This window comes from Oryza sativa, chromosome 5 (assembly GCF_034140825.1).
Source record: "Oryza sativa Japonica Group chromosome 5, ASM3414082v1".
In the NCBI taxonomy this organism is placed as follows: domain Eukaryota; kingdom Viridiplantae; phylum Streptophyta; class Magnoliopsida; order Poales; family Poaceae; genus Oryza; species Oryza sativa.
In genome coordinates, this window is record NC_089039.1 from 14,012,913 (window position 1) to 14,037,647 (window position 24,735).

Here is a 24,735-nt window from a genome sequence, read left to right on the forward strand (position 1 = left end):
TCAGGCGATCGATCGCCCATTAGACGTTTCGAACCTTATATGCCTAGAATGACAAATGATGATTTTGAAGAAGGCATATTGGTTGTTGGGTTCTGAACAAAATGTGAGGTAATTTATAACACTCCATGGCCACCAGTACTATCTTCGTTTTACTATATTTACTAACATCCTGATGTGACCACGGCTACTATAGGTACAACCATTGCTCACATCATAGGTGAACAAGATGATAACAAGATCAAGTGCTCCACATGCTAGAATCCGATTCGGCCACCTGCTACACCACTGACTTTAAACGGTCGCCGAATCTGCATACGACCTCCGTTTTCGGCCCGTGAGTACTTGATGGAAAGCCCACGGAGTCTTCTTTCCAACGGATCCAGCCTCATCGCCAAATTCCATCCAAGTCATCCGCGGATGAACAAACAAGGTGCTGCGTCACCTATCATGGGCCTTTGGGCTTGTAACTTCGTTTGGGACCCCGGCCCAAGTGGGGCCCAAGTGGGGTGCGCCCCAACGAGGTGGGGCACGACCCTAGAGTGCCCTTGGTCGTCCTCCTACCTCTTTAAATAGTTAGGTCCCCCTTTAGAGTTTCTTGGGTTTTGTTTAGATTAAAGTTTAGCTTTCGTGTAATCCCGTGATCGGTTAGATCGCCGGTTTCCTCGTTACGGAACCCCAACCTATCATTCGTGTTCAATTCCTATCTGCAATTCAGATTGCTTTTATCTTGTTCTTGCTTGTTTCTTCTATTTGCTTATAGGAATAAGGTTGATCTGCACCGGCTAGATCAACAACCCACGGAGAGGTGTATCGATCGCTAAGGCACAACACAACAACGTCTAGTACGGTTGTAGTCGGATCGTCAACGTTTCTCCCAAATCGTAGTTATCTACAACTCACCGAAAGATCGGGCCAACAACAGCCTTGAGTGTCTCTCGTGGAGCTCAGGGTTCATTAGGTGGTATCACAGCTTTCGTTGCTCGGTGAGTTTTTATCTACCCATAACCAGAAAATAGCCAGACAAAAAAAATGTATCATTTACCTAGCCATATTGTGCCATTGCAGTGTTCTTTTTTGTTTTTGCTTTGTTGAATTTTGTGTTGCATCGTCACGTCGTGTTGCTGGTCTTAGCGTCTAGTTCGTTTAGAGTTTCGAGTTCTGGTCACGTTTTGTACCACAGTCGTCACCGCCACCGTGTCTTTGTTGTCGTCGGGACCTACGAAAACAGAATTGGCTCGCTGCCACGGTTCTATTTTCGTAGTTTTCAGAAGTTTCTGTCGGTTAGTTTTTGAGTTCTTGAGTTGCATAGCTTCTGTTCGGTGGCTGTGCCGTGATGGTGTGTGCCGTGATGGTGCTCCTGTGATGTTGCTGGTGAGGAAGAAGAGACAAAGGGGATAGTAGATCGGTTTTTGGATGGAGTGCTACAATTTGTAGATTGGTTTCTATTTGGAGGGCCACGCAGAACTATAAAAAAGAAGTGACGAGTCTGTTTCTGTTTATTACGTGGTGCCTTTCCAAACCGAGGCCGAGTGGGATCTCTTCCCTTCCAATCTAGCGGCCGGGACTTGTGAGTCCGACTCCCTCCCTCCTGACTCCGTTTCTGTACAGGTGTGTCAAACACAGGTAAAATTTTCTTTTGGTGTCGGATTCAATATTCGTTTGCAAAAACAGAACATGTAGGACGAGAGCATTCTATTTTTGTATAATTTTAATTTTGGGTTTAGACTTTTACATTTGAGTCCCTGTAATTTTTATATTTATATTTGAGTCCCTATAACCTTACATTGAGGTTCTTGAGTCGGTTTTTGTTAAAAAAAGAGAAAAAAAAGTAGAAAGGTGCATAAAAAAGAAAAGAAAAGCCGCACCAAAAAAAAGGAAAAAAAAGAAAAGAAAGAAAAATAAAGAAGAAAAAGAAAATAAAGAAAGAAAAGAGAAAATCAGTTGTATCATTGAGATTTCTTTTATATATCAGAGCATGCTTGAGTTATTTCTAGTGCTATCTTGTGTATTTCTAGTGCTATCTTGTGGTATCGTTTGTGTCTAGGCTCGTATCTTCAGTACGTTCTAGCCTAGGATCAGCACGGTACTTGACTTTGAACGATTATGAATAATAACAAGATCAAGTGCTCCACGTGCTGGAATCCGATTCGGCCACCTGCTATACTGTTGACTTCAAACGGCCGCCGAATCTGCATATGACCTCCGTTTTCGGCTCGTGAGTACTTGATGGAAAGCCCACAGAGTCTTCTTTCCAACGGATCTAGCCTCATTACCAAATTCCATCCAAGTCATCCGCGATTCAATATCCGTTTGCAAAAACGGAACATGTAGGACGAGAGCATTCCATTTTTGTGTAATTTTAATTTTGGGTTTAGACTTTTACATTTGAGTCCCTGTAATTTTTATATTTATGTTTGAGTCCCTTAACCTTACATTGAGGTCCTTGAGTCAGTTTTTCTTTAAAAAAAGAGAAAAAAAAGCAGAAAGGTGCACAAAAAAGAAAAGAAAAGCCGCACCAAAAAAAAGGAAAAAAAGAAAAGAAAGAAAAATAAAGAAGAAAAAGAAAAGAAAGAAAGAAAAGAGAAAATCAGCTGTATCATTGGGATTTCTTTTATATATCAGAGCATGCTTGAGTTGTTTCTAGTGCTATCTTGTGGTATCGTTTGTATCTAGGCTCACGTCTCTAGTACGTTCTAGCCTAGGACCAGCACGGTACTTGACTTTGAACGATTATGGATGATAACAAGATCAAGTGTTCCACGTGCTGGAATCCGATTTGGCCACCTACTACACCGCTGACTTCAAACGGTCGCCGAATTTGCATACGACCTCTGTTTTCGGCTCGTGAGTACTTGATGGAAAGCCCACGGAGTCTTCTTTCCAACGGATCCAGCCTCATCGCCAAATTCCATCTAAGTCATCCGCGGATGAACAAACAAGGTGCTGCGTCACCTGTCATGGGCCTTTGGGCTTGTAACTTTGTTTGGGACCCCGTCTCAAGTGGGGCCCAAGTGGGGTACGCCCCAACGAGGTAGGGCACGACCCTAGAGTGCCCTTGGTCGTCCTCCTACCTCTTTTAATAGTTAGGTACCCTTTTAGAGTTTCTTGGTTTTTGTTTAGATTAAAGTTTAGCTTTGCTATTTTGCCGTGTAATCCCGTGATCGGTTAGATCGCCGGTTTACTCGTTACGGAACCCCAACCTATCATTCGTGTTCAATTCCTATCTGCAATTCAGATTGCTTTTATCTTGTTCTTGCTTGTTTCTTCGATTTGCTTATAGGAATAAGGTTGATCTGCACCGGCAAGATCAACAATCCACGAAGAGGTGTATTGATCGCTAAGGCGCAACACAACAATGCCTAGTACGGTTGTAGTCAGGTCGTCAACGTTTCTCCCAAATCGTAGTTATCTATAACTCACTGAAAGATCGGGCCAACAACAGTCTTGAGTGTCTCTCGTGGAGCTCAGGCTTCATCACATCCGTATAAATTTGGACATATATATGAAACATACATACGTATCTGCATAATATCTATTTAAAACTCAAAAATATTATTATAGAACAGAAAATTATCTTTTTATATAACTTCTATCATAATTCATTTGTTACGTACCCATGTTTAAATGTGTTTTCATTTGCATATGTACACGATCAAACCTTTGGTCCACCCTGCAGGCAGCTGATCTGCTTCCTACAAAATATATTGAAACGGCTAGGGCAGCGTTCTACTCTCTTTTCCTAACTTCTTCCTCATTTTTCACGCGCTTCCCAAACTGCTAACAATACAGTATATTCTTTTTAAAAAATATAGACAAATTGTTTTAAAAATCATATCAATCAATTTTCTAAGCTTCATTACCTATATTTAATTAATCATGTACTAAACTACCGCTCCATTTTGCTTGCTAGAGAGGAAGGATTCCCAACACATAATAACGAAAATGGCGTGGTGTTTACTTTTCTTCCCAACTTCTACTCACTTGTTTTTCACACGCTCAACGCTCAGTTCTGAAATACTAAACGGTGAGACTTTTTAAAAATTTTCTATAGGAGAGTTGCTTTAAAAAATAACATTAATCTATTTTTATGTTTTTTTAGTTGATACTTGTTTAATCATGTATCAATCCGTTGTTCCGATTAGCTAGAGGAGAAGGATTCCCATCCATCCAAAAGAACACAGCCAGATTCGTTTTGGAGAAATCTCAAAGGAGTTGGATTTCAAAAGATTAATTCCTAAAACTGCCATTCGGTGAAATGTGAATATAGGAAAAAAGAAAATTTTCCTTTTCTATAAGTTGTAGAGAGAACATAGAAATTTTCCATTCACTAAAACCTCATGAAAAAATTCCTATAGATTAAAGTGTGGATGTGTTCCTATTCCTCCATATTTTTTTCCATCCCTATGTGTTGAAATTTCTTCAAAATGAATAGGCCCTTAGTTTTTTTTAGATAATAGGAATGGATTATATCTCGGTTTCTATCATAATACAAACAACCATAATTTGTTTAGAAAAAGTAAATATAAAAATTAAAAAAAAGACAAATCCCTAACTCCCTTTTATATTGACTAGCATTAAACCATATAGAATGTTTTTAGCTAGTAATTCTAATGGAACATGTTATTTATAATGAAACAAGAGGTCTTGACTATCATTTCTAAAAGTATAAGACTGTTGCGCATAGTATCCTACTCGAAGATTTTGAGACAGGTTAGAATAACGAGCTAAGCTGATCATGAACGCTGCCTGGTTGTGTTCCCTCGAGTGAACTCGTAGGAGTTGTACAGATAGCTGAATCACCAAAAATGCAGAAAGCCGCCGATGCGCATAGTCACGTAACTCTGCTGTATCTGCACTCACTCCGAAGAAATGACGTACTTGGGCTGAATTTCCTAGTGCTTCCAACTCCCACCGCAAGCTGAGATGGTTCTCTTCAGTTCGTCGTTTGCTCTTGCAGGTATACACAAGTTGCGAGTAAGTTTGCCTTTGCACAAACTAGCCTACCACTGCACTTGGCCCTCCTACTAGACATAGAAGCGAAGTACTCCCTTGCCCCAAAAGATAACATATTTTGGATGAATGTGACACATCCTATCTAAATATGAAGTAATATTTATGGATAGCAGAAAGCATAATGGTGACTTGGCAAAATCATGTGCTCTACCAAAAGTGTCTGACAGATTTTTGTCTTGTGATTATGATCGGTTTACAAGCTGATGGACTGGTGCAATGGGCCGATTCTTGTTGTAATATTCAAGTAGCAAATGGGTGATGACATTTTATTAGGAAAATTTTATTCTGATGGAGGAATACATCACGTTTACGTTAGTGTCACAAAACTTAACTTTGTGGTCTGACGCTTTTGCTATAAATTAAAGCATAGAACTGTAAGTTCCAGTTTTTCTAATTCGACAAAAGTAACCCCACACATGCTTGATTTTTCCCCTAGTTATTTTATGCTTTCTTCCCAGGTTCGCTGAAGAAGAGCGCCGCCCGCCGGCGGCCTCCCAGGCACACTGCCTCGCTCGCCCGTCGCCACTCCGCTCACCGTCCGCTCTGCCAGCAGCCCGCCGCCGCGCTTGCTCACCACTGCTCTGCCAGGGTTGGAAATTTCGGTCCGAAATTCGGTCATTTCGGTGACCCCCGATACGATATTAATTCGGCCAAAATTTTTGAAATTTTCATTTTTTTTATGAATTTGGATAATATTTGTTCAAATTCAACTAAATTTTGTTCAAAATTTCAGAAATTTCGGACCGAAATTTTTGAAATTTCGGGATTTTGGTGACCCCGATCAAAAACTCTAAACCGATATAGTGAACCCTGTGCTCTGCTCACCATCCGCTCTGCCCGCCGCTCTGCTCGTCGTCCGCTCTGCCTGCCGCCGCGCTCGCCTGTCGTCCGCTCCGCCCACAGCCCGCCACCGTGCTCGCCCACTAGCAGCCCCGTCTATTAACGCCTCTCAGGCTGCAAGGAGAATGCAGTCCTTCGATGAAGATGCAGACGAGCTAGAACTCCAGTCTAGGCGCTAAAGTGAACATGAGTAGTCATAGTGAAGTATATTATAAACAGTCTAACAATAGAAACAGATAGGAAATCATCATTATCACTTTCAACTTCAACTATCTAGTACTATCACTCTGGACCAAAAAGTAAAAAGGGCACTTCGTCAAAAACACACAAGGATAAACAATGCAGCAGCTTATGCAGTGTCTTTGCAACATTCACCTTGTTAAATACCCAAATCTCCCCTTTAGCTGTAGGCTTTGGTACACCATGACCATTGTAATTAAAAAGGACTCTCTCTGTTCAAGCAAATTTACGGCAAGTATTACACAGCTTCTAAACTTCCTCTAATGTCGGATCCAGCTGAAGCTTGTAACGAGCCTGCAAGCATCATTCGGGCATGACGTAAGTAATGTCATCATAATAAAGTCTATAAACAGCAAAAGAAGTGCCTCACCTTTGGCTGCCAGCGCTCATATTGTGAGTGTAATGTTTTCCCAATAGTTTCAAGGGCTTTTGGAGCTGCCATAGAAAATGGATCTGAAGATAAATAAATGAAAGAGCTATGAGAAAAACTCAAAGCAACTGTACAAATGCATTAGGAGCACAAAGATGAATCACCATGTTTATTTTAGATAAGCTTTCTCACTCTAGAACAATCAACAAATAATAAATTTTATTGATCAAGTCCCTATCCTCCACAACTTAAAGGTACAGCATCTTATAAAGCAGACCCAAAAATTTTAATCCTCAACCAATCCTCAAGCTTTCACAGATCAACGTTTTTATATGCATATAATCAACTACAGAACACAGAAAAATTAATACTCATTTGGTTATAATCAAACAGAAAATTAACAGTAATTTTACAGAATAGCATGTGTCAGACCAGTCTTTGCTGCAATAACCTCTGATTACAAAATAATCACCCTTGTTTGGCATTTAGAGCAGTCAACAAAAGATATAGCTTAAATGAGTTCTAACTAACATTTGCATGTGGAGATAAGAAATACAACAATACTGGAGTTGCATCCCATAAACATGAAATAAAACTGTCAACTGCAGGCAGACGTATATTTTTCAGCTGACTAAAATTCAAGCATATACATATGACCAAATGTTTACCTATCCAGCACTCCTTTCTTACACAAGGGGAGATTTTGATCACATCCGGCGGATCAACACTAATGTTTAAACACAAGACAAGTGCCACACAGCCAGTTTTCATCTGCACTACCAAAACACTATTAGTAAATAGCATAAAAGCAATAACATCCAACAGTACACCAGAAAATAAAAAGAATAGAAATACAAATAGAAGTATAGAATATCCAAAAGAAGCATCCAGAAGAAAAGAAAAGGTATTGGGACAGATTTCTGACCAACGTAGACAGTCATCTGAAAAGCAAAGCTATTTGCTGATCTGCTACTTCTAGATAAAACTGACCACAACCATGGAACAATTAATTGGTACATGGGCTCTCCATCATGTCATATTAATTTAGAATATTCTCTTTTTTTTTATGAAGCACATGCCACAAACTGGTTTACTAAAGTTCAACACAATGGTCCACCCTAGATAAATAAAAATAAAAAATAAGATGCAAATCCCACTAGGGACATCAGTCACCTAAAGAGGAAAGAAATAGTTTATTCAACATGAGTGTTCTATTGTTGGAACCAAGCATTTCCACGATGTCCAAAAGGATATATGGGGCAGCCAAACATCTGCATTGTACAAGTGATTTGTTTTGCCCGAAAGCAATTACAACTCACAAAACTATCCCAGATGGGGTCTCAAGGTTCCTAATTGTCATTTGTTTCCAGTATGCACTGCTTCCCATCCATCATCATAATTCCATTGCAGAATTACAGCCCTTAAACTACCGCATGCTCACATGCTAGAGCAACATGTGGGTGGAAATCTGATATGCCTATAATGATAGCATTACCTTGGATAACCAAAAACTGTAATATTATGACTATACTACCGTAATGCTGGTTTTGTCCATTGCCCCCACTCACCATTTTCACATATCAACTTGCCCGCCAACCTCGGCTGAAACTATATTTTCTCTTTCTATTAACTTCGCTGCCAAACTCCTGAAACTATGTTTCTCTTTCTATTAACTTCTGAGCCAAACTCGCCTGAAACTAAGTCTCTCTGCCAACATGGTGCCAAACTGCCAATCAGTAATTAGCAAATACTGTCACATGGATAAATCCACCCTACTAGATTAAAGATTCAAGGACCATCCCAACAACAGGCTGGCTCTGATAAGAAAGATGAGATGGACTTGTTATCTGAAACATGCATATACGAGAGTCGGGGATCGCCATGCTGCTTTTAACCATGCAGCAAAATGGTGCAACAACATAGCAACACTACTACTATGCCCCATCTGTATAGATTAACATATGATAAATTCAATAAAATGACGCATTTTTTAGCCCCGCACCTGAGCCCCTCGTTGATAAAGTTGAGTGTCCTGCTTACATAGCACTACTAGATAAGGTAACATCAACCATTGCATGACTTGAGAACCCCAATTACAACTGAAAGTGTCGTCATAATCAATCAAATTAGTAACAATAATATGTGGAACAAAATGGATAAAAGATATTTACTAGTACGCCACCCTCTTAACCCAATCAATAGCTGCCCCTAATTTTCATGTTCTATTTGTTCAGGCTACCTCAGGTGTTGATAAACTAAAACCTTCTGGCTTTACACTTACAGCTTCCTCTTTAGGTTGCAGGGTTGCAGCATCGATGGATGGTTCCTGCTTAGCACTTATAGCTTCCTCATTAGGTTGCACCACTGAAATATCTCTGGATGGCTCCTGTTCTACTCTAGCTTCATCATCAGGTTGCACCAATGCAGCGTCACTGTGTTGGTTCTCCTTATCAGGTTGTACCATTTCAATATCTCTAGGTGGCTCATCTTCTACTCTTTTAGCTTCCTCACAAGGTTGCAGGAACAAAGTGCCACAAGATGCCTCCTGTGTTATTACCGTTGGCTGCATTAGGACATCAGAATCATGAGCATCTCCAGCCACTCTAGCTTCATCCTTTTCAACATCAACAGCTTGACCATCCTTCTTCATGAATTTCCTCTTGTTCCATTTCTTCTTGAAACCACCTTTCTTTGCTTTAAGTGGTTTGGGGGTTTCAATTGGCCTTTTTTCTACCTCCTTACCTACCCTTTTACCAGGAACTACGATATATTTTGTCGCACCATTTGCAGAACCCTCTGATTGACCTGCACCAAGCAATGCCCATGCATGACCCAATGTTCACCATAACACACAAAAAAGAACATAGCAATATTAATTTCAACAGTGAATAGCCTGGATAAGATTAAAAAAAAAAGACCCTTGAAGAAGAACAGCACAATACCTTGGATTGCCAGAAGAGCAGTTCGGGCAGCTTTTATCTCTGCATCTTTCTTTGTTCTGGCTGCAGCACCAATATATTGTATTCCACCAATCTCTACAGTGCATAAGAAAGGAGCCAAGCCTGAGGCTGGTTTGGTGCAAATATAAGATGGAATGGCATAATTCATCTTCTGTGCATACTCCTGAAGAAGATTCTTGCACAGCCCAGTCTCTTGCTGAAAACATATTAATATGTGTAAAAAAATGCACAGTGATCCAGGAAAGAGATAATAACACTGCTAATTTTAGTCAGCCTGATTCCTAAGGACTAAAGAACATCCGAATTATCTAAAGCCTGGCAGTATGAGTTCAGTAGCTATTAAACGACTAATTTCCTATTGTATTCATGGGAATAACTTAGTAGAGTTGTGAGCTTGAGAAAATACAAATAAATCATGACAGAAGACAACAATAAAGACTGTCTGCAATCTCCTCCTACCTGGCCCATCTATACAAATACGCTCCCTTCTTGCTCACTGGGTCCTAACTATAGCCAACAATCTAGTGATCTACAAACCCGAAAGCTCCAAGTATTCCTGGAGTTATAGTCCATGGTTTGCCTTTTCTGTCTCTGTTTTTATGATTCTTATGCCGTTCTTCAGATTTCCGAGAATTCAAGACCAATAACTGTATGAAACAAAAAGACCATTCCAATGCTTTCTAATAATTATCTATTACAGCAGCAGGTCCCAATAGCCCTTGCTTGCACAATGCTCCAATCAGCTGCCCCAACACTAGTGCATCGTGCACAAATAGTGGCTCCAACAGTAACTCATGTGCCTGTGTGGCACCACCACCTGCCTGCCGCAGGCCTATCAGCTCCGACAATGCCGTTGGATCCCACCGCAGGCCACGCCTTATTGCCTCCTGCACCAACTCCCTCACTGTGCCCATGTCCCCAGCAGACATGCACCCGGAGACTACCACGCCAAATGTCCTTATATCCGGTGGGCACCCGGCGTGCTCCATGCAGGTCATCATCCGCCGTGCTCCAGCAAGGTCACCTTTCCTGCATAGCGCACTGATGTACACATTGTACACATCCACGTCCGGCACCAGCCCTCTCAGGAGCATTTCATCGAACCCCTCCTCCACAGAATCGAACTCCGGGGTCTCACTGAAAGCTTGCATTATTAACTTGAAGTACGCAAGTGCAGGTGCCACACCGTTAGATCCCATCTTATTCTTCATGACCTCATATGCCTCCGCTACCTTTCCCTCCTGCAGAAGTGCGTCGAAGACGGCGTGGTAGTCAGATCTGCTTGGGGAAATGCCCCAATGGCACATCTTGTCCAAGAATGCTACTGCATCCTGAGCGGAAGCATACTGGCACAGGGAGGAAAGGACAGCACGACAACTGGCCGGGTCAGGGTCAAGTAGAAGCGAGGGCATGCAGCAAAGGAGGTCGGCGGCGGCGGTGGGGCGGTGGGCCTGGCAGAGCGTGGAGGTGAGGATGTGGAAGCTGGTGGCGTTAGGGGAGACTGACGGGGCAGCAAGCAGGAGGACTTTGGGGGCGAAGCGGAGGAACGCCGGGGAAGAGCAGATAGCAGCGAGGAGGGAGTTGAGGGCGCGAGCAGTGCGGAGAGTGGAGGAGAAGAGGGTGGCAGCGGCAGCAAGACGGCGGTGACGTGCAAGGGTTGCCAGAAGGCAGTGGTGGTGGTCAGCTTCTCGGTGCATTTCCCTCTGGTTTAGTTGCTGACTTCCTATGTTGCACAAGCCAGTCTCTTGCTGGAAAACATATTAAGATGCATTAAGAACATAGAAATCCAGGTAAGAGATTATAACACTTTGCTAATTTAGTCAGGCTAATTCAAAAACGTGAATATTAGGGAAGGACCTAATATCAAATAAATAGAAGGGGTGAGGCTTCGAACCCAGGCCGGCTAGCCCACCACTTTGTGGAGTTAGCCAGAAGACCCCTGGGCGTTTCTCAATCAGGCTATTTCCAAAGGACTCAAAACTAAAAGCGCATCCAATTTATCTAAGTCTTGGCCTTGGAAAGGACTACAAAACTTAATACGTGTACTTTGATGTTTGAATTGTTCATGGTTCTCAAACGGGGGAAGATTGAGTTTGGAAGCTCTTTAACAACCAATTTCTGGTCATATTCATACAATACTTTAGTAGAATTATGAGCTTGAAAAGATACAAACAAATCATGATGGTAGACAACAATAAGACCGTGCTGACTGACATCAAAGCTTTCACAATCCCTTCTATGAAAATACCAGCCTCTTCTTGCTCTCTAGGACCTAACTCTATCCAAACTCGAAAGCCCTGATTCGTTCTGGAGTAATCAGCTGAGTGACTATCTCATTCTTCAGATTCGCGCAAATTGAAAAGCAGGGATTTTATTGAAATAAGTTGAATATCCCAACACTTTTACTTATCTTGTACTACACTAGCAGGTCCCACAGGCCCCAGGTATTCCATCGTGTTGAGAGTTAAACAAAAGAGAACACAAGTAGAGCAGAGAGTGACTTACAACAGCTGGGATGTTTGCGTTGGCTGGTATGGACTTGACAATTTCCATGAGGGCAACTTCAGCAGCAGACTGTTCTGCAGCCTTTCTGTTGGAGAATCCGGGCAGGGAGCCATAGCTGGTGTTATTAATCACCACTGTGGACTTGAAGACAGGCTCATGGGAAGGTCCCTCCTTGGAGGTATGATACTCTGGAGTCTGGAGGCCGGCTTTCTGCGCATACTCTTGCAGCCGGCTCTTGAAGACGTAGCAGTTCTCAACCCCTGGGCCAAATCAAGCAAACCATAACTCAGAAAATAGCATTACCAAGATGGCATAATGCAAGTAATGTTTTGGCAACAAATGTAGTAGAAGTAGTAATTAGCTATATCCCAGGCGCATCAATGCATCATGTATGATGGTGAATGCTCTCCAGTAAAGTAAATACGTTAAGCAATCTCCATTTAAAAAGTGGAGAGGAACCAAAACCTGTGGTTAGCGCGCTGGAATGAACAGTCCATGGTTCTTGTTCAGACCAAAGAAGAGTCCTGAGAGTGAGAGGGCGGGAGGGGAGAAAAGGGGAGAGAGAAACATACGGATTCCGGCGGTGGCGCCGATGGGAGCGGGCGAGGTGTTGGCGGTCTCCGGCGGAAGGGGTGTGGGAGCACTTTTTTTCTTCATGTTTCAAACCTACAAAACAACAATATACTATATATTCAACCCTGAATCATTCCTGGATTCAAATTGTAAATCAAAAATATTCAACCACGAACAATATCCTACAGGCTAGATTCAACTATGAATTAAATCCTGTATTAGCCATGAAGGGAAGAGTTACCTTCGTCGGCCGGTGGAGCCGTGGAGGTGTGGACTGGAGTGGGAGCCTGCTGCCCTGCCGTGCTGCTCTGCTGGAGGGGAGGCCGCGGCCGGGCGCGCTGCTGGCTGCTGCCGGCGCGGCGGCGCCCGGCTGGCCGCTGGCGGTTAGCGCGTGAGTGCGCCGGACGCGGGGGATGCGCCGGGCGGGCGGCGGGCGGCGGCGGGGGGCAGGGCGACCGACGACGGCGCCGGCGCGTCGCTCCTCGCCTCCTCGGTCGCTACTCGGGAGTCGGGAATGGATCCAATGGGAGGAGGTAGGGTTAGAATAGTGTTTTTTTTTTTTTTTTTTTTTTTTTTTGCTATTGGGCCAATGGGACTGAAATAGTAGGTAGGAAGATTGGTGGAAGGGATAGGAATTGTTTTGGAATAAGTTCACTCTAAGAACGTCAATTTGTCGCTAAGTCCGAAATTCGTCCCTTGAATGCAAAATCAAGTATAACGTAACCTTCAACTTACAAAACGGTGCAAATGAGATCCCTCGGCAGTATGGTGCCTGTTTTTTTGGCTGACGTGACGTCTACGTAGCTCATACGACTAGTTTTGTGAAATTTACTAAAAAAGAATGAATGCCCATGTTGGCCTTCTCTTCGTGTAAGCTCCTACGATGACATGTGGGTTCCCGGGAAAATAAGAGCTCTCGTTGCACCAGGCACGATACTGGCACAATAACCCTCTCCTCAAAGCTCAAATGGCACGACAAATAAGGAGATTGAGTAGAATGTAGTTACACTCTTTGCACCGAAAGTCATCAATGAATTTATGCTAATTGATTCACCTCTACCTATCTCGTCCCCGTGAGCTTATGCTTCCTTCAACTCACATTTGCAAAATCAATGAGTTGATTTAGATTATGTGATAAAAACATTGGTGGTTTGCTAATAATATTTTGGAGATTTTATAAACGATTGATTTTATGAAGTGAGCGATTTCGATTGACCCCTGGCGGTTAGATCGGCTGGGTGTATAAATAGAGAGGGAGGGTGTGGCCTCCCGGTATCGGTTTTTTCCTGCCCCTTTTTTCATGGAAAAAGGAAAGATGAATTTCTCCATTCATTGAACCCTAGTTCGGGACTGACGTAGAGAGACTTAAGTTGAGAGAAAGTTAGGGTTTCAAGTTTAGTTCGAGATTTTGGTGAGGAGTGTTGTTGGTGCACTTTGTAAACACTAGTTGATAGTTGATGCAATAAAGTTAAGATTCAATCTATATCTTCGAGTTTGTCATCTACCGGTGTTTTTCTGGGTCCCGACGGTCTAACCGCTGGCAAGGCGGTGGTCTAATTGGCGGGAGTGTGGCGGTCTAACTGTAGGTGTGCACACGGTCTGACTAGTCAGACAACGGCAGTCTTACTGGTAGGTGGCGGGCATTGTGACCAGCGATGACAAGACTTCGTCATCTACTCCGTTCGAGGTAAATCTTTTATTCTACTAAAGATTTTGGGTTTTTTATTTTTCCTACCATTCACCCCTCTATGATAGGTTTATTTGATCTGGTTCGATCCTAAAACATTCCCAACGCATCTTAGTATAGACCAGTTAATGCTAGTTAGCCGTAGCATTAGCTATAAAATAAGAGAGAAAGAGAGATGACTATAGCCGCCAGCAGGCTATACTATTAGCCTCGCTCTTATTACCAACTGAAAGAATACTAGCCAGTTGAATGTATAGAAATTAATGTTGCGTTGAGCATGCTAACAAAAAAGGGGCTACTTATAAGAGCTAGTATAGCGAACTACTGGCTCTAAATCATTTATAGTTAATTAATAAAATAGTTACCTATAACATATAGTACACAATTAATAACTAGTTCTACTTGTCATACGCACATGCATCTTAGAGCACATGCTGCAGGTGGCTATAAATCTAGCCTGCTACTCTTCTCTCCCCTTTTTTATCTTCTCGAAATGTGCTTATAGCTGGCTTATAGTTGCTATTGTACCTGCTCTAAAGTAATGAGATATAGGTGCCTGCTGGCATGAATAAAAGGAAAGCCAATTGACCAAATATGAATTGTTATCAGAAAATTGAAGTGGTGGGGCTGGCAACTAATATAATACATTTGAGTTATCTAATAAAATATCTTAAACTTAAGGTTATAGGTTAGAATCACAAGAACTAAGCCAACCAGAGGGGGGTGAATGGTTGGTATACTCAAAAACCGAAAACTTTTAGTGGAAATAAAAGTTACCCTCAATTTCGATGAGATCGGTCTGATCGGAGTAGATTAGCCGGTCTGATCGAAGCGTAGCCGCCGGTCTGACTGGTGTTGATCTTCCGGTTGGACCGCCCTGGAATCCCTGCCACACCTGTTGTCACCCCGGTCTGACCGCTGGTGTGTCGCCAGTTAGACCGCCAAAACCCGGTGAAACACAAATTGAAGAACTCTAAAAGTAGATGATGACTTTATTGATTCTCTCTGTGTTTACAAAGTACACCTACAGCACTCCTTACTAAAATTTTGGCTAAACTCGAAACCCTAACTCAAAACTCAACTCAATTGCACTCAGAAGCGATACCGGGAAGCCTCACGCTCCCCCTCTATTTATACATGAGGTAGGCAGCCTAAAGCCACGAACCAAACTCATACTAAGAGTCCTAAACACCTTAGGAAACCCTCTAGTACAAGAAAAAAACTTTACATAACCAATCGTACCATATTTGGACTCCTTCCAAATTCGACTCCGCATCCCATACGCACACAATACCTCCATCGTATGCCATATGGAATCTCCATCAATCACGTGCATCAACTCTAGCCTAAGTATCCCGCATGATCTCTGACCACCACGGACATCGTCTTATCCCCAAGCCGACTCCCGGTCCATCACCGCAAATACTCTCCCGAGGCATCGAGTCACCTACACATGAAATAAACAAAGAAACCATATTCCGAGACCAAGCTATCTCCAACTTGACTCATTAGTAGCAAACAACAGTATTACATACGTATAGTATCCATCTAGAAGTCATAATCATGAAATAATCACATTACTTCTCCCCCTTTTGACAATGATTTCATCAAGCATAGGAATTATGTTCATTAATGTTCGAGAGTTCAGCATACATATAGCATATCATGTCATGTGTTGCAATAAAAAGAAGATAAACCCATCTATAATATAACAAGCATGCATTAAAGTATAACTATGAACCAAAGATTTTACAATTAAGCTTGAATCAACAATCGAAATTCATGATTTCATACGATTTATAATGCAACATCTTAACAAGCACATAGGTTGAAGAATAAACACTAAACACATATACCTATTGTATTTATCACTCTTTCCCAAATAAACTATAGCACAGAATAACCAAGATATTTTTTTTTCAATTTTTTCTTTCCTTGAGCCTTTTTGCTCATATTTTTCTCTTTTATTCCGGGTACATCCCTGTCGTCAAGACTGTTTCTAGGGATTCGACACCCATTATTTTGCTCATATCGAATACGTCCTTGTCGTCAAGACTGTTTATAAGGATTCGGTATTCATTTTTTTTATATTTTTATTCTCTTTTTCACAATGAGCAATTAAAGCTATTTGAGGAATAACAAGTCAATAAAGCATATATATAGAGCATTTATAAATCAAACCATATGCTAGCATCAACATTGCATATTTGTTTAATTCAAGTAGACTTTAAGTGTCATGCATCATCTCCCTTAAAGCCAAAATCTAAATCTCATGAAAAGACTAGAATACATACAAGCTATGATAGAGACAAATAAACCTTCAAAGTATTGCTAGCATGCACAAGAAAATACCATATGCATAAACAAAGCTCTCTTTTATCAATTTTTCTCATTGTCATATTATTGCTTGATAAAACCATGAGGTACAAACTCCCTCTCAAACCATGCCAAAAGGATGAATTATGCCCAATTCACCACGAAGAAAAGCAAAGCGATTAGAATCCAAAGGTTTAGTGAAAATATCATCAATTTGCAACTTGGTGTCCAAAAACTGCAATTCAACATCTCCCTTCTTAACATGATCCCTCAAAAAGTGAAAACGAATATCAATGTGCTTTGTGCGTGAGTGTTGAACAGGATTCTTAGCAATATTGATAGTACTAGTATTATCACAAAAGAGAGGTACTTTCTCAAAAGTAAGACCATAATCTTTTAAAGTAGATAAAAAGCCAAAGAATCTGTGAACAACAACTAGCAGCAGCAACATATTCAGATTCAGCAGTTGATTGAGCAACACTAGATTGTTTCCTAGAAGACCATACAATTAATGATGTACGAAGAAAATGACATGTTCCACTAGTACTTTTTCTATCAATTCTACAACGCCAAAATCAGCATCGGAATATCCACTTAAGCATATAGAAGATGAAGGAGAATACCAAATTCCAAACTCAAGTGTATGATTCAAATACCTCATTATACGCTTGACCGCTTGACGATGTGAAGCACGAGGAGAAGCTTGAAAGCGTGCACACAAACACACAGCAAATTGTATGTCTGGCCTAGAAGCAGTTAGATACAACAAAGATCCAATCATACGTCTATACTCTTTTTGATCAACAGCTTCACCATCTTCATCAGGATCCAACACAGCTGTAGAACCAATTGGTGTTGAAATTGGCTTGCAATTCTCCATCTTGAACCGTCTCAAAAGATCTTTTGTATACTTCGTTTGATGCACAAAAGTACCTTGAGGTGTTTGCTTAATTTGCAATCCTAAAAAGTACGATAACTCACCTATCATGCTCATCTCAAATTCCCTGCGCATAGTCTCAGCAAAATCTACAACCAAAGCATGAGTTGAACAACCAAAGATGATATCATCAACATAAATCTGAACAAAAAGTTAATTATCACCATGCTTAAGAACAAAAAGCGTTTTGTCAACCTTTCCCATTATAAAACCTTTCGCAAGCAAAAAGTTCTTAAGCCTATCATACCATGCCCTAGGAGCTTGTTTCAAACCATACAAAGCTTTAGACAATTTAAAAACATGGTTGGGAAAATCAGGATTTTCAAAACCTGGTGGTTGTTTGACATAAACCTCCTCCTGTATAAAACCATTTAGAAAAGCAATTTTCACATCCATTTGATACAATTTAAAACCTTTTAAAGCAGCAAAAGCCAACAAAAGTCTAATTGCCTCAATTCTAGCAACAGGAGCAAAAGTTTCATCAAAATCCAGACCCTCAACTTGAGTAAAACCTTGAGCAACAAGTCTAGCTTTATTTCTCACAATCAAACCATCCTCATTTTGTTTATTTTTGAAAACCCACTTGGTTCCAATAATATTATGTCTAGAAGGCGGTTCAACTAAAGTCCAAACTTTGTTCCTCTCAAAATTTTCATGTTCTTCATGCATGGCGTTAATCTACGATTCATCAGTTAATGCATGTGACACATCTTTGGATTCAAAAGAAGCAACAAATGCAGAATTTGCACAAACATCATGAGTCGTTACCTTAGACCTTGTAGTCCGCTCACCTATATTACCAATGATTTGTTCCGGCGGATGTCGTCGTTGAATGTGCAAAGGAGCATCAACTTCTTAAGTTGATCCACGTTCTATATCAGTACTAGTCGAAGTAGTAATTTCCGGAGGACCATCTCTAATAGCATCAACAGAACCCTCAGCCGATGACCCTGGCCGGTCTGACCGCACCTCTTGTGCCGGTCTGACCGGAGGTGTGCCGGTGGTCTGACCGGCCTGGCGCCCAGTCTGACCGGCCGAGCCGACCTCGTCGTCATCGTTGTCGTCGCTCTCGTCTTTAAAAATACGACCATCCTCCCCTTGAACCTGTGACAGTGTACCTGCAATATCGGGTCTAGTACCTAGACTAGCCTCATCAAACGAAACTTCGCAAGTCTCAACGATTTTGTTAGTCTCCAAAATAAGTACACGATAGCCACGAGTATGTGCGGGGTAACCAAGAAACAATCCATCGGTAGAACATGCCTCAAACTTATCCAAATTTCCAGATTTCAAGACAAAGCACTTGCAACCAAAAACACGCAAATGTGAAACTTTGGGTTGATGTCCAAATCGAAGTTCATACGAAGTTTTTCCAAGTTTTGATCTCAAGAAAACCCGATTTGAAATATAACAAGCAGTGTTAATTGCCTCAGCCCAAAAATTTCTTGGAGTTTTATATTCATCCAACATCGTTTTAGCCATCTCAACCAAAACATGATTTTTCCTTTCAACAACACCGTTTTGTTGAGGAACACGAGGAGAAGAAAATTCATGTTCAAGACATCTTTCATTGCAAAATTGTTCAAAAGAAGCATTTTTAAACTCACCACCATTATCACTTCGAATTCTTTTCAAAGAACCAGGAAATTCAAAATCCAATCGAAGAAACAAACCACGAAAGTGTTGAAAAGCTTCGTCCTTAGTTGCCATAAAGAAAACCCAAGAATATCGAGAAAAATCGTCAACAATAACCAACACATACCACTTTCCTCCAACAGATTGCACTCTAGCTGGACCAACAGTGTCCATATGTAATAGCTGTCCCGGTGCATCCGTCATCACAGAAACAATAGGAGCATGTGAAGAAGCAACCATCTTAGCATGACGACACGGTGTACAAACCAAATCAAGATCTTTCTTAAGTTTAGGCAAACCACGAACAAGATCCAAACCACTTAACCTAGTGAGATGATCAAAACCAACATGTCCAAGTCTACGATGCCAAAACATCACATCTTTATCAAACTTAGCAACCAAACATGTTATCACAGATGAAACAGGATTTTCAAAATCAGCTTTAAACACTCTTCCATAGCAAGAAATATTCAGCACAGAATCACCACAAGAATCAAAAACTTTACTTCCAGTTTTCTTAAAGTGAACCTCAAAATTTTCATCAACAATTTGTGAAACTGAAAGCAAATTTTACTTTAAGTCCTCAACCAAAGCTACATTCTTCAATTCAAAATTTTCATTTACCTTAACCAAACCTGTAGCGAGAACAGCACTAGTAGAAGTATCACCAAAGATAATCGATTCGGTCTTGGATGCCTATTTGAGGGAGGAGAACCAATTTTTATCACCGGTCATGTGCCGCGAACAACCGGAATCCACGATCCACACGTTCTCCTTCCTTGCCACCAAAGCCTACACACAAGCAGAAGTCGAAGCCTCAGTACTGGGGTTAGATAATAATAAAGATTTAGGAATCCAGTACTGAGACACACGACCAGCAGATCCAATAGGCATATATCCACGTGCAAAATCAATTTTAGAATTTTTAGAAAAATTCCTCCGAGGCCGGTCTGACTGTGGGTGTGCAGCCGGTCTGACTGGGGGCCGGTCTGACCGAGGCTTCACCGCCGGTCTGACCGGTGGTTGGTCTGACCGAGGCTGTTCAGCCGGTCTGACCGGTCGCCGGTCTAACCGCCGGACCCACTGCGGTCTGACCGGTTTCCTCGAGGGAAAACCCGATTTTTGCCACTTTGATTTTGCAAAAGCAATTTCTCTCTCCTTAGACACATTGGTAGCATTAGAAGATTTAGCAACACAAGCAACAACAGGAGATTTTGCATGCACAACATTGGATTTTGAAGAAGATGCACTCATAGTAGACATGATACTAGCAGATTTAAACACAGTTTTGTTAGTTTCAGGTTTAACCAAAATCTCACCACTTCTATCACCAACACCTAACACAACAGGAGGATGTCTAGAATTATGAGCATAAGGATTAAAACCTAAACCACGATTATGTGTGCTAACATTTGATTGATCCAAAATCATGTTGAGGTTCTTTTTACCATCAGAAAATCTTAGCAAAGAATTTTTCAAATAAGAAACCTCTTTTTTCCAAATTAGCACAATTTTCACAATCTACCATGACATCTTTGCTTTTACGACATTTGGGGCAAGAAAGCACTTCATTGTTTTTCACAACATCTTCCATGAACTCAACACGACCTAAAGCATCTTTCAATTTCAACTTATTCAAATCACATGTTGAGCAATCCAAAACATCATGAGGTTGTTTTAACTTTTTAGCAGAAATCATATTAAACATCAAACTAGCATGAAAAGCAATTTGATATTTTTGCAACAACTTTTTAGTTAAAAACAACTCATCCAAAGTGCGTGTGTGCAAAGCAAAACTACAAGCAAGAGAAGATCTATTTTTCAAATCATGTACAGCATTAACATCTCTAATTTTTGAAATCTCATTCATTAAAACCTCACAATTTTCGCAATCATCATCATTAGGAATAAGAGATTTTAATCTAGCAATTTCAGATTTAAAAGATTTAATGATAAATTCCTGTTTTCTATACATTTTTTCACACTTCTTATTCTTTTCACTCAAAATATTAATAGCTTCCTCAAAATCACTTACCTCATTATCTTCATACTCTATGTCAGATTCACCACGCGCCATGAAGCAAACATCGGAGATGTTCTTTCCCTTATCATCATCCCCACTTTCACCATCTACATCACTTAGTGGCTCGAAGGCGGCGCAAACTTGTTGAAAAGCCTTCCTAAGATTCTCCATCTTCCTCCCTTGGTATGAACCCATTGGCTTGTTGTTGTTGTTGGTCTTCTCACCATCTTTGTCTTCTCTTTTGCCTCTCCCAAGCTTAGGACAATGCGAACGAAGATGATCAATTGAACCACATTCAAAGCAACGATTTGGACCACCTCTTTTCCTGTTCCTGGCATTATTCATAGCTCGAGCAATTCTGTTAGCAACCAAAGCCAAATCCTCCTTCTCGATTTGTTCGAGTTGATCATCGGATGTGGCATTAAAAACAGCAAGAAAAGAAGGCTTAGATGAAGAAGCATCAACATCCAAAGTAGAATAAGAAGAAACCAAAGCACTCGACTTAGAATCAACTTTTTGAGAAAGAACATTCATCTCATGTGTTTTCAATTTAGTGTAAAGTGAATCCAAAGTCAAAGTAGACATGTTAACAGACTCCTGAATAGATGTAACTTTCATCTCCCAAATAGACATGTCAAGACCATTCAAAAAGTGACGAGAAATCTCAGATTGTGGATAATTAGTATCATAAGAAGAATCAACAGATCTAAGATCACTCAAAATTTTATTAAACCTAGAAAGATAGTCATCCAAAGCTTCTCCAGGTTTCATCTAAAATTTAATATACTCCTTTTTGAAAATATCATGACGAAGTTCTTTAATGTTATTTGTTCCTTGATGAAAGTTACTCAAAGCATTCCAAATTTCATGAGCAGTTCGAAGATGAGGAACACGATCATAATCCGAATGAGAAATCCCACTCAAAAGAATATTGCGAGCTTTGCAATTTTCTTCAAACTCAGTTTTTAAAGCAACAGTATTAATCTCTTCAGGAATCACATAAGAATGAGAAACTTTTCTCCAAATATCATAATCTTCAGCTATAATGTAAGATTGCATCCTACTACACCAATTTCGAGGGTAACTTTTATTTCCGCTAAAAGTTTTTCGGTTTTTGGGTATACCAGCCATTCACCCCTCTCTGGTTGGTTTAGTTCTTGTGTTTCGATCCTACAAAAGTTGAGATAATTGAAGTAAAATATTGCATAATTCTGCTTCATGGAATCGGCAATCATTCTTTTCAACACAAACTGACAAAAGGTAAACTTTCTTTAGAGCTCTTGGTTTTTTCCTTTTATCAAACTAGTAAAATAAATTTTAGCAAATTGAGGTCATTAACCAACATTTTTATACTTTGTATATATACACTAGATTTGGGAGGAGGGGATTGCGAAAGTTGCTTCATGTTTCTTCCATGTCCCTATGTTTTTGGATCACTACAGTGAATGTTACAAGTTTCTAACCGCTTTATTTGTTCTCACAAACTGTTTTGGACGATGTGAAATCAAAACATCGATACCCTATTACCTATTATCAGTGAGGCATAATCAAGCTGAAGAGGCCGAAACAAGGATGGGTCAAACTGAATACTGATGCAGCGTTTCGTGAGGACACTAAACAAGGCGCTACAGCGTGTGTTATCAGAGATGAACTGGGTGGTTTCCAAAGTGGGAAAGCTACTTGGTATGACAGTTTATGATGCTTGTTCTATGGAAGCAAGGGCTTGCCTAGATGGCCTAAAATTTGCAGCATGTTTAGGCCTGAGCAAAGTGGCGGTGGAGACGGACTGCCTTCAATTTGTGCAGCTATGGATGAAGAGGGAGTCACAGCGATCCATCATTGCTGGTCTTCTGACTGAGATACAGGAAGTGTGTCGTGCTTCTCAAGAGTTTTCAATTTCTTATATTAGTAGATCTTGCAATAAGATAGCACATGTTCTAGCTAAGCAAGTTTCTTCTTCGCACCGTACGGCGACGTGGCTTGAAACTCCGTCGTGCGTGTATGACATGATCATGGTTGAGGCTTCGGCCGGATGATAATGAAAGGAAACTCAGTCACCAAAAAAAAAAAATCATGCTGAAGAGGTTTTTGTTCAGTCCACTAGGCCTGCTGTTATTACGGGGCAGGCACAAATGTTGACCCAGTAGGAGAGCGTCGTCTCACTCTGATGTGCAGCACAGGTTCCCGACTCATCCCATTCCAAACCACCAATCTCGTAGTCCATGGAATGTGACAGTTCGCACCTCTCTTTCGCTTGTTCTCTTCCTGTGGATGAATGAACTGTTTGGTTTTTCACGGCCTTGGGGTCTTATAAGAGCAAGTATTCTTGGATTAATTGCAACATTATCATCACAGTGCCTCAGGAGTCAAAATTTACACTGCTAGAAAAATAATTTTTCGTGACGTCACACTATAATTTTCACAGGCAGTCATATGCTAAAACCGTCAGCAAAAACGTATGAGGTGGGGGGGGGTATATTCGCTGGCGGCCACGTTAAGAGGTACACCATAAAAAATAATATATTTTTCGAGGCGGGCCTCTTAAATGTCCGCCGGCGAAAACCAGCGTTTTTGTTGGCAGTTACTAAAGAGATCCGCTAGTGAAAAGCAGAACCCCACTAAAAAGTTTTGACCGCATTTAAAACCGCGCATGAGATATGATTTCACCCACCCACCCACCCACTGCCTCTCTCCTCTCTCGTCCTCCTCTCCACCCACCCACCTCCAGTCCTCCTCCCCCACCTCTCTCCCCTCCTCCTTCCCCACGCTCTCACTGGTGACGGTGACCATGACGACCACGACGACCACAACAGGCCGGGCCATGACGATGACGACGACTGGCGACGGCAACCACGGCGACTGGCGACGACAACCATGGCGACCACGACGACGGGCTGGGCCACGGGTGGCGGATGTGCGGCGGCGGGAGGGGACGGAGGGGCCACGACTGAAGGGCCTCCTCCTCCTCCCCTCCCTCTCCCTCTCCCAAATCTAGCCGGAGGGAGGGGGTGGCGGCCGCCGCGGTGGCGACGGCAGGCGGGCGGCGGCGGAGCTGACAACGACGACGACGCTGCCGGATGGTGCGACTCCTCGCCTCGCCTCGCCTCCCCTCCCTCTCCCTCTCCCTCTCCCTCTCCCAGATCAAGTCGGAGGGAGGGGGCGGCGGCGGAGCTGACGACGATGATCGCGACCGCGGCAACGCCAATGCCAGGAAGAGGAAGGCGCTGGCGACGACGATTTTGATGTATTGCTCCATTTTGATGTTTGTTTGTTGAAAATGAAGTGAAAAATTGATGTAGTGTTCTCTTGAGGTGGATCTGATGTGGATTTGAATTGTTATGGATTTGAGATTTGGGGATGTGGATTTGTTAATGTAGGTAGCAGCATGGGGGCATATTTATTTTTGCTAGCGGCTAGAGGGCAGCTGCATAGGTTTTTTTCCCAAACTTGATTATCTCTGGCGGCCGGTATAACACAGTCATCAGCAAAAATCGATTATTGCTGGCGGCCGGTATAGCACAGCCGCCAGTGAAAATTGATTATTGCTGGCGACCGGTATAACACAACCGCCAGCGAAAATCGATTATCGTTGGAGGCCAATATAACACAACCGCCAGCGAAAAGCAATTATCGCTG

At 41.7% G+C, this 24,735-nt stretch overlaps 1 protein-coding gene and 1 pseudogene across 5 annotated transcripts; both read right to left on the reverse strand.

The window, feature by feature from the left end:
• Positions 1-6,088: 6,088 nt before the first annotated feature.
• LOC4338371 (double-stranded RNA-binding protein 3-like) lies at positions 6,089-13,071 on the reverse strand. Of its 5 annotated transcripts, none has more exons than XM_015784952.3 (8): positions 12,743-13,017; positions 12,501-12,594; positions 11,929-12,188; positions 9,406-9,619; positions 8,745-9,268; positions 7,132-7,234; positions 6,464-6,528; positions 6,089-6,387 (listed from the first exon to the last, which is right to left on the reverse strand). In XM_015784952.3, exons 2-8 carry the CDS (start codon positions 12,583-12,585, stop codon positions 6,343-6,345), a joined length of 1,296 nt encoding a protein of 431 aa, XP_015640438.1. In that variant the 5' UTR covers positions 12,586-12,594; positions 12,743-13,017; the 3' UTR covers positions 6,089-6,342. The 5 variants fall into 5 exon arrangements, with proteins under 5 accessions (XP_015640438.1, NP_001407254.1, XP_066166326.1 ...); NM_001420325.1 differs by having other exon boundaries at positions 6,092-6,387; positions 6,464-6,546; positions 12,743-13,071; XM_066310229.1 differs by lacking the exons at positions 6,089-6,387; positions 6,464-6,528; positions 7,132-7,234 and having other exon boundaries at positions 8,514-9,268; positions 12,501-12,612.
• Positions 13,072-17,494: 4,423 nt separating this feature from the next.
• LOC136356542 (uncharacterized) lies at positions 17,495-18,923 on the reverse strand (annotated as a pseudogene).
• Positions 18,924-24,735: the final 5,812 nt, after the last annotated feature.

Excerpts from the sequence above, each read along its gene's own strand:
- LOC4338371 (XM_015784949.3), bottom strand. The coding sequence starts at position 12,585 with ATGAAGAAAAAAAGTGCTCCCACACCCCTTCCGCCGGAGACCGCCAAC. Across the intron at positions 12,189-12,500 it reads CGGCGCCACCGCCGGAATCC|GGGTTGAGAACTGCTACGTC; the intron begins GTATGTTTCTCT and ends GATTTGGCCCAG. Across the intron at positions 11,172-11,928 it reads ACGCAAACATCCCAGCTGTT|CAAGAGACTGGCTTGTGCAA; the intron begins GTAAGTCACTCT and ends TATGTTTTCCAG.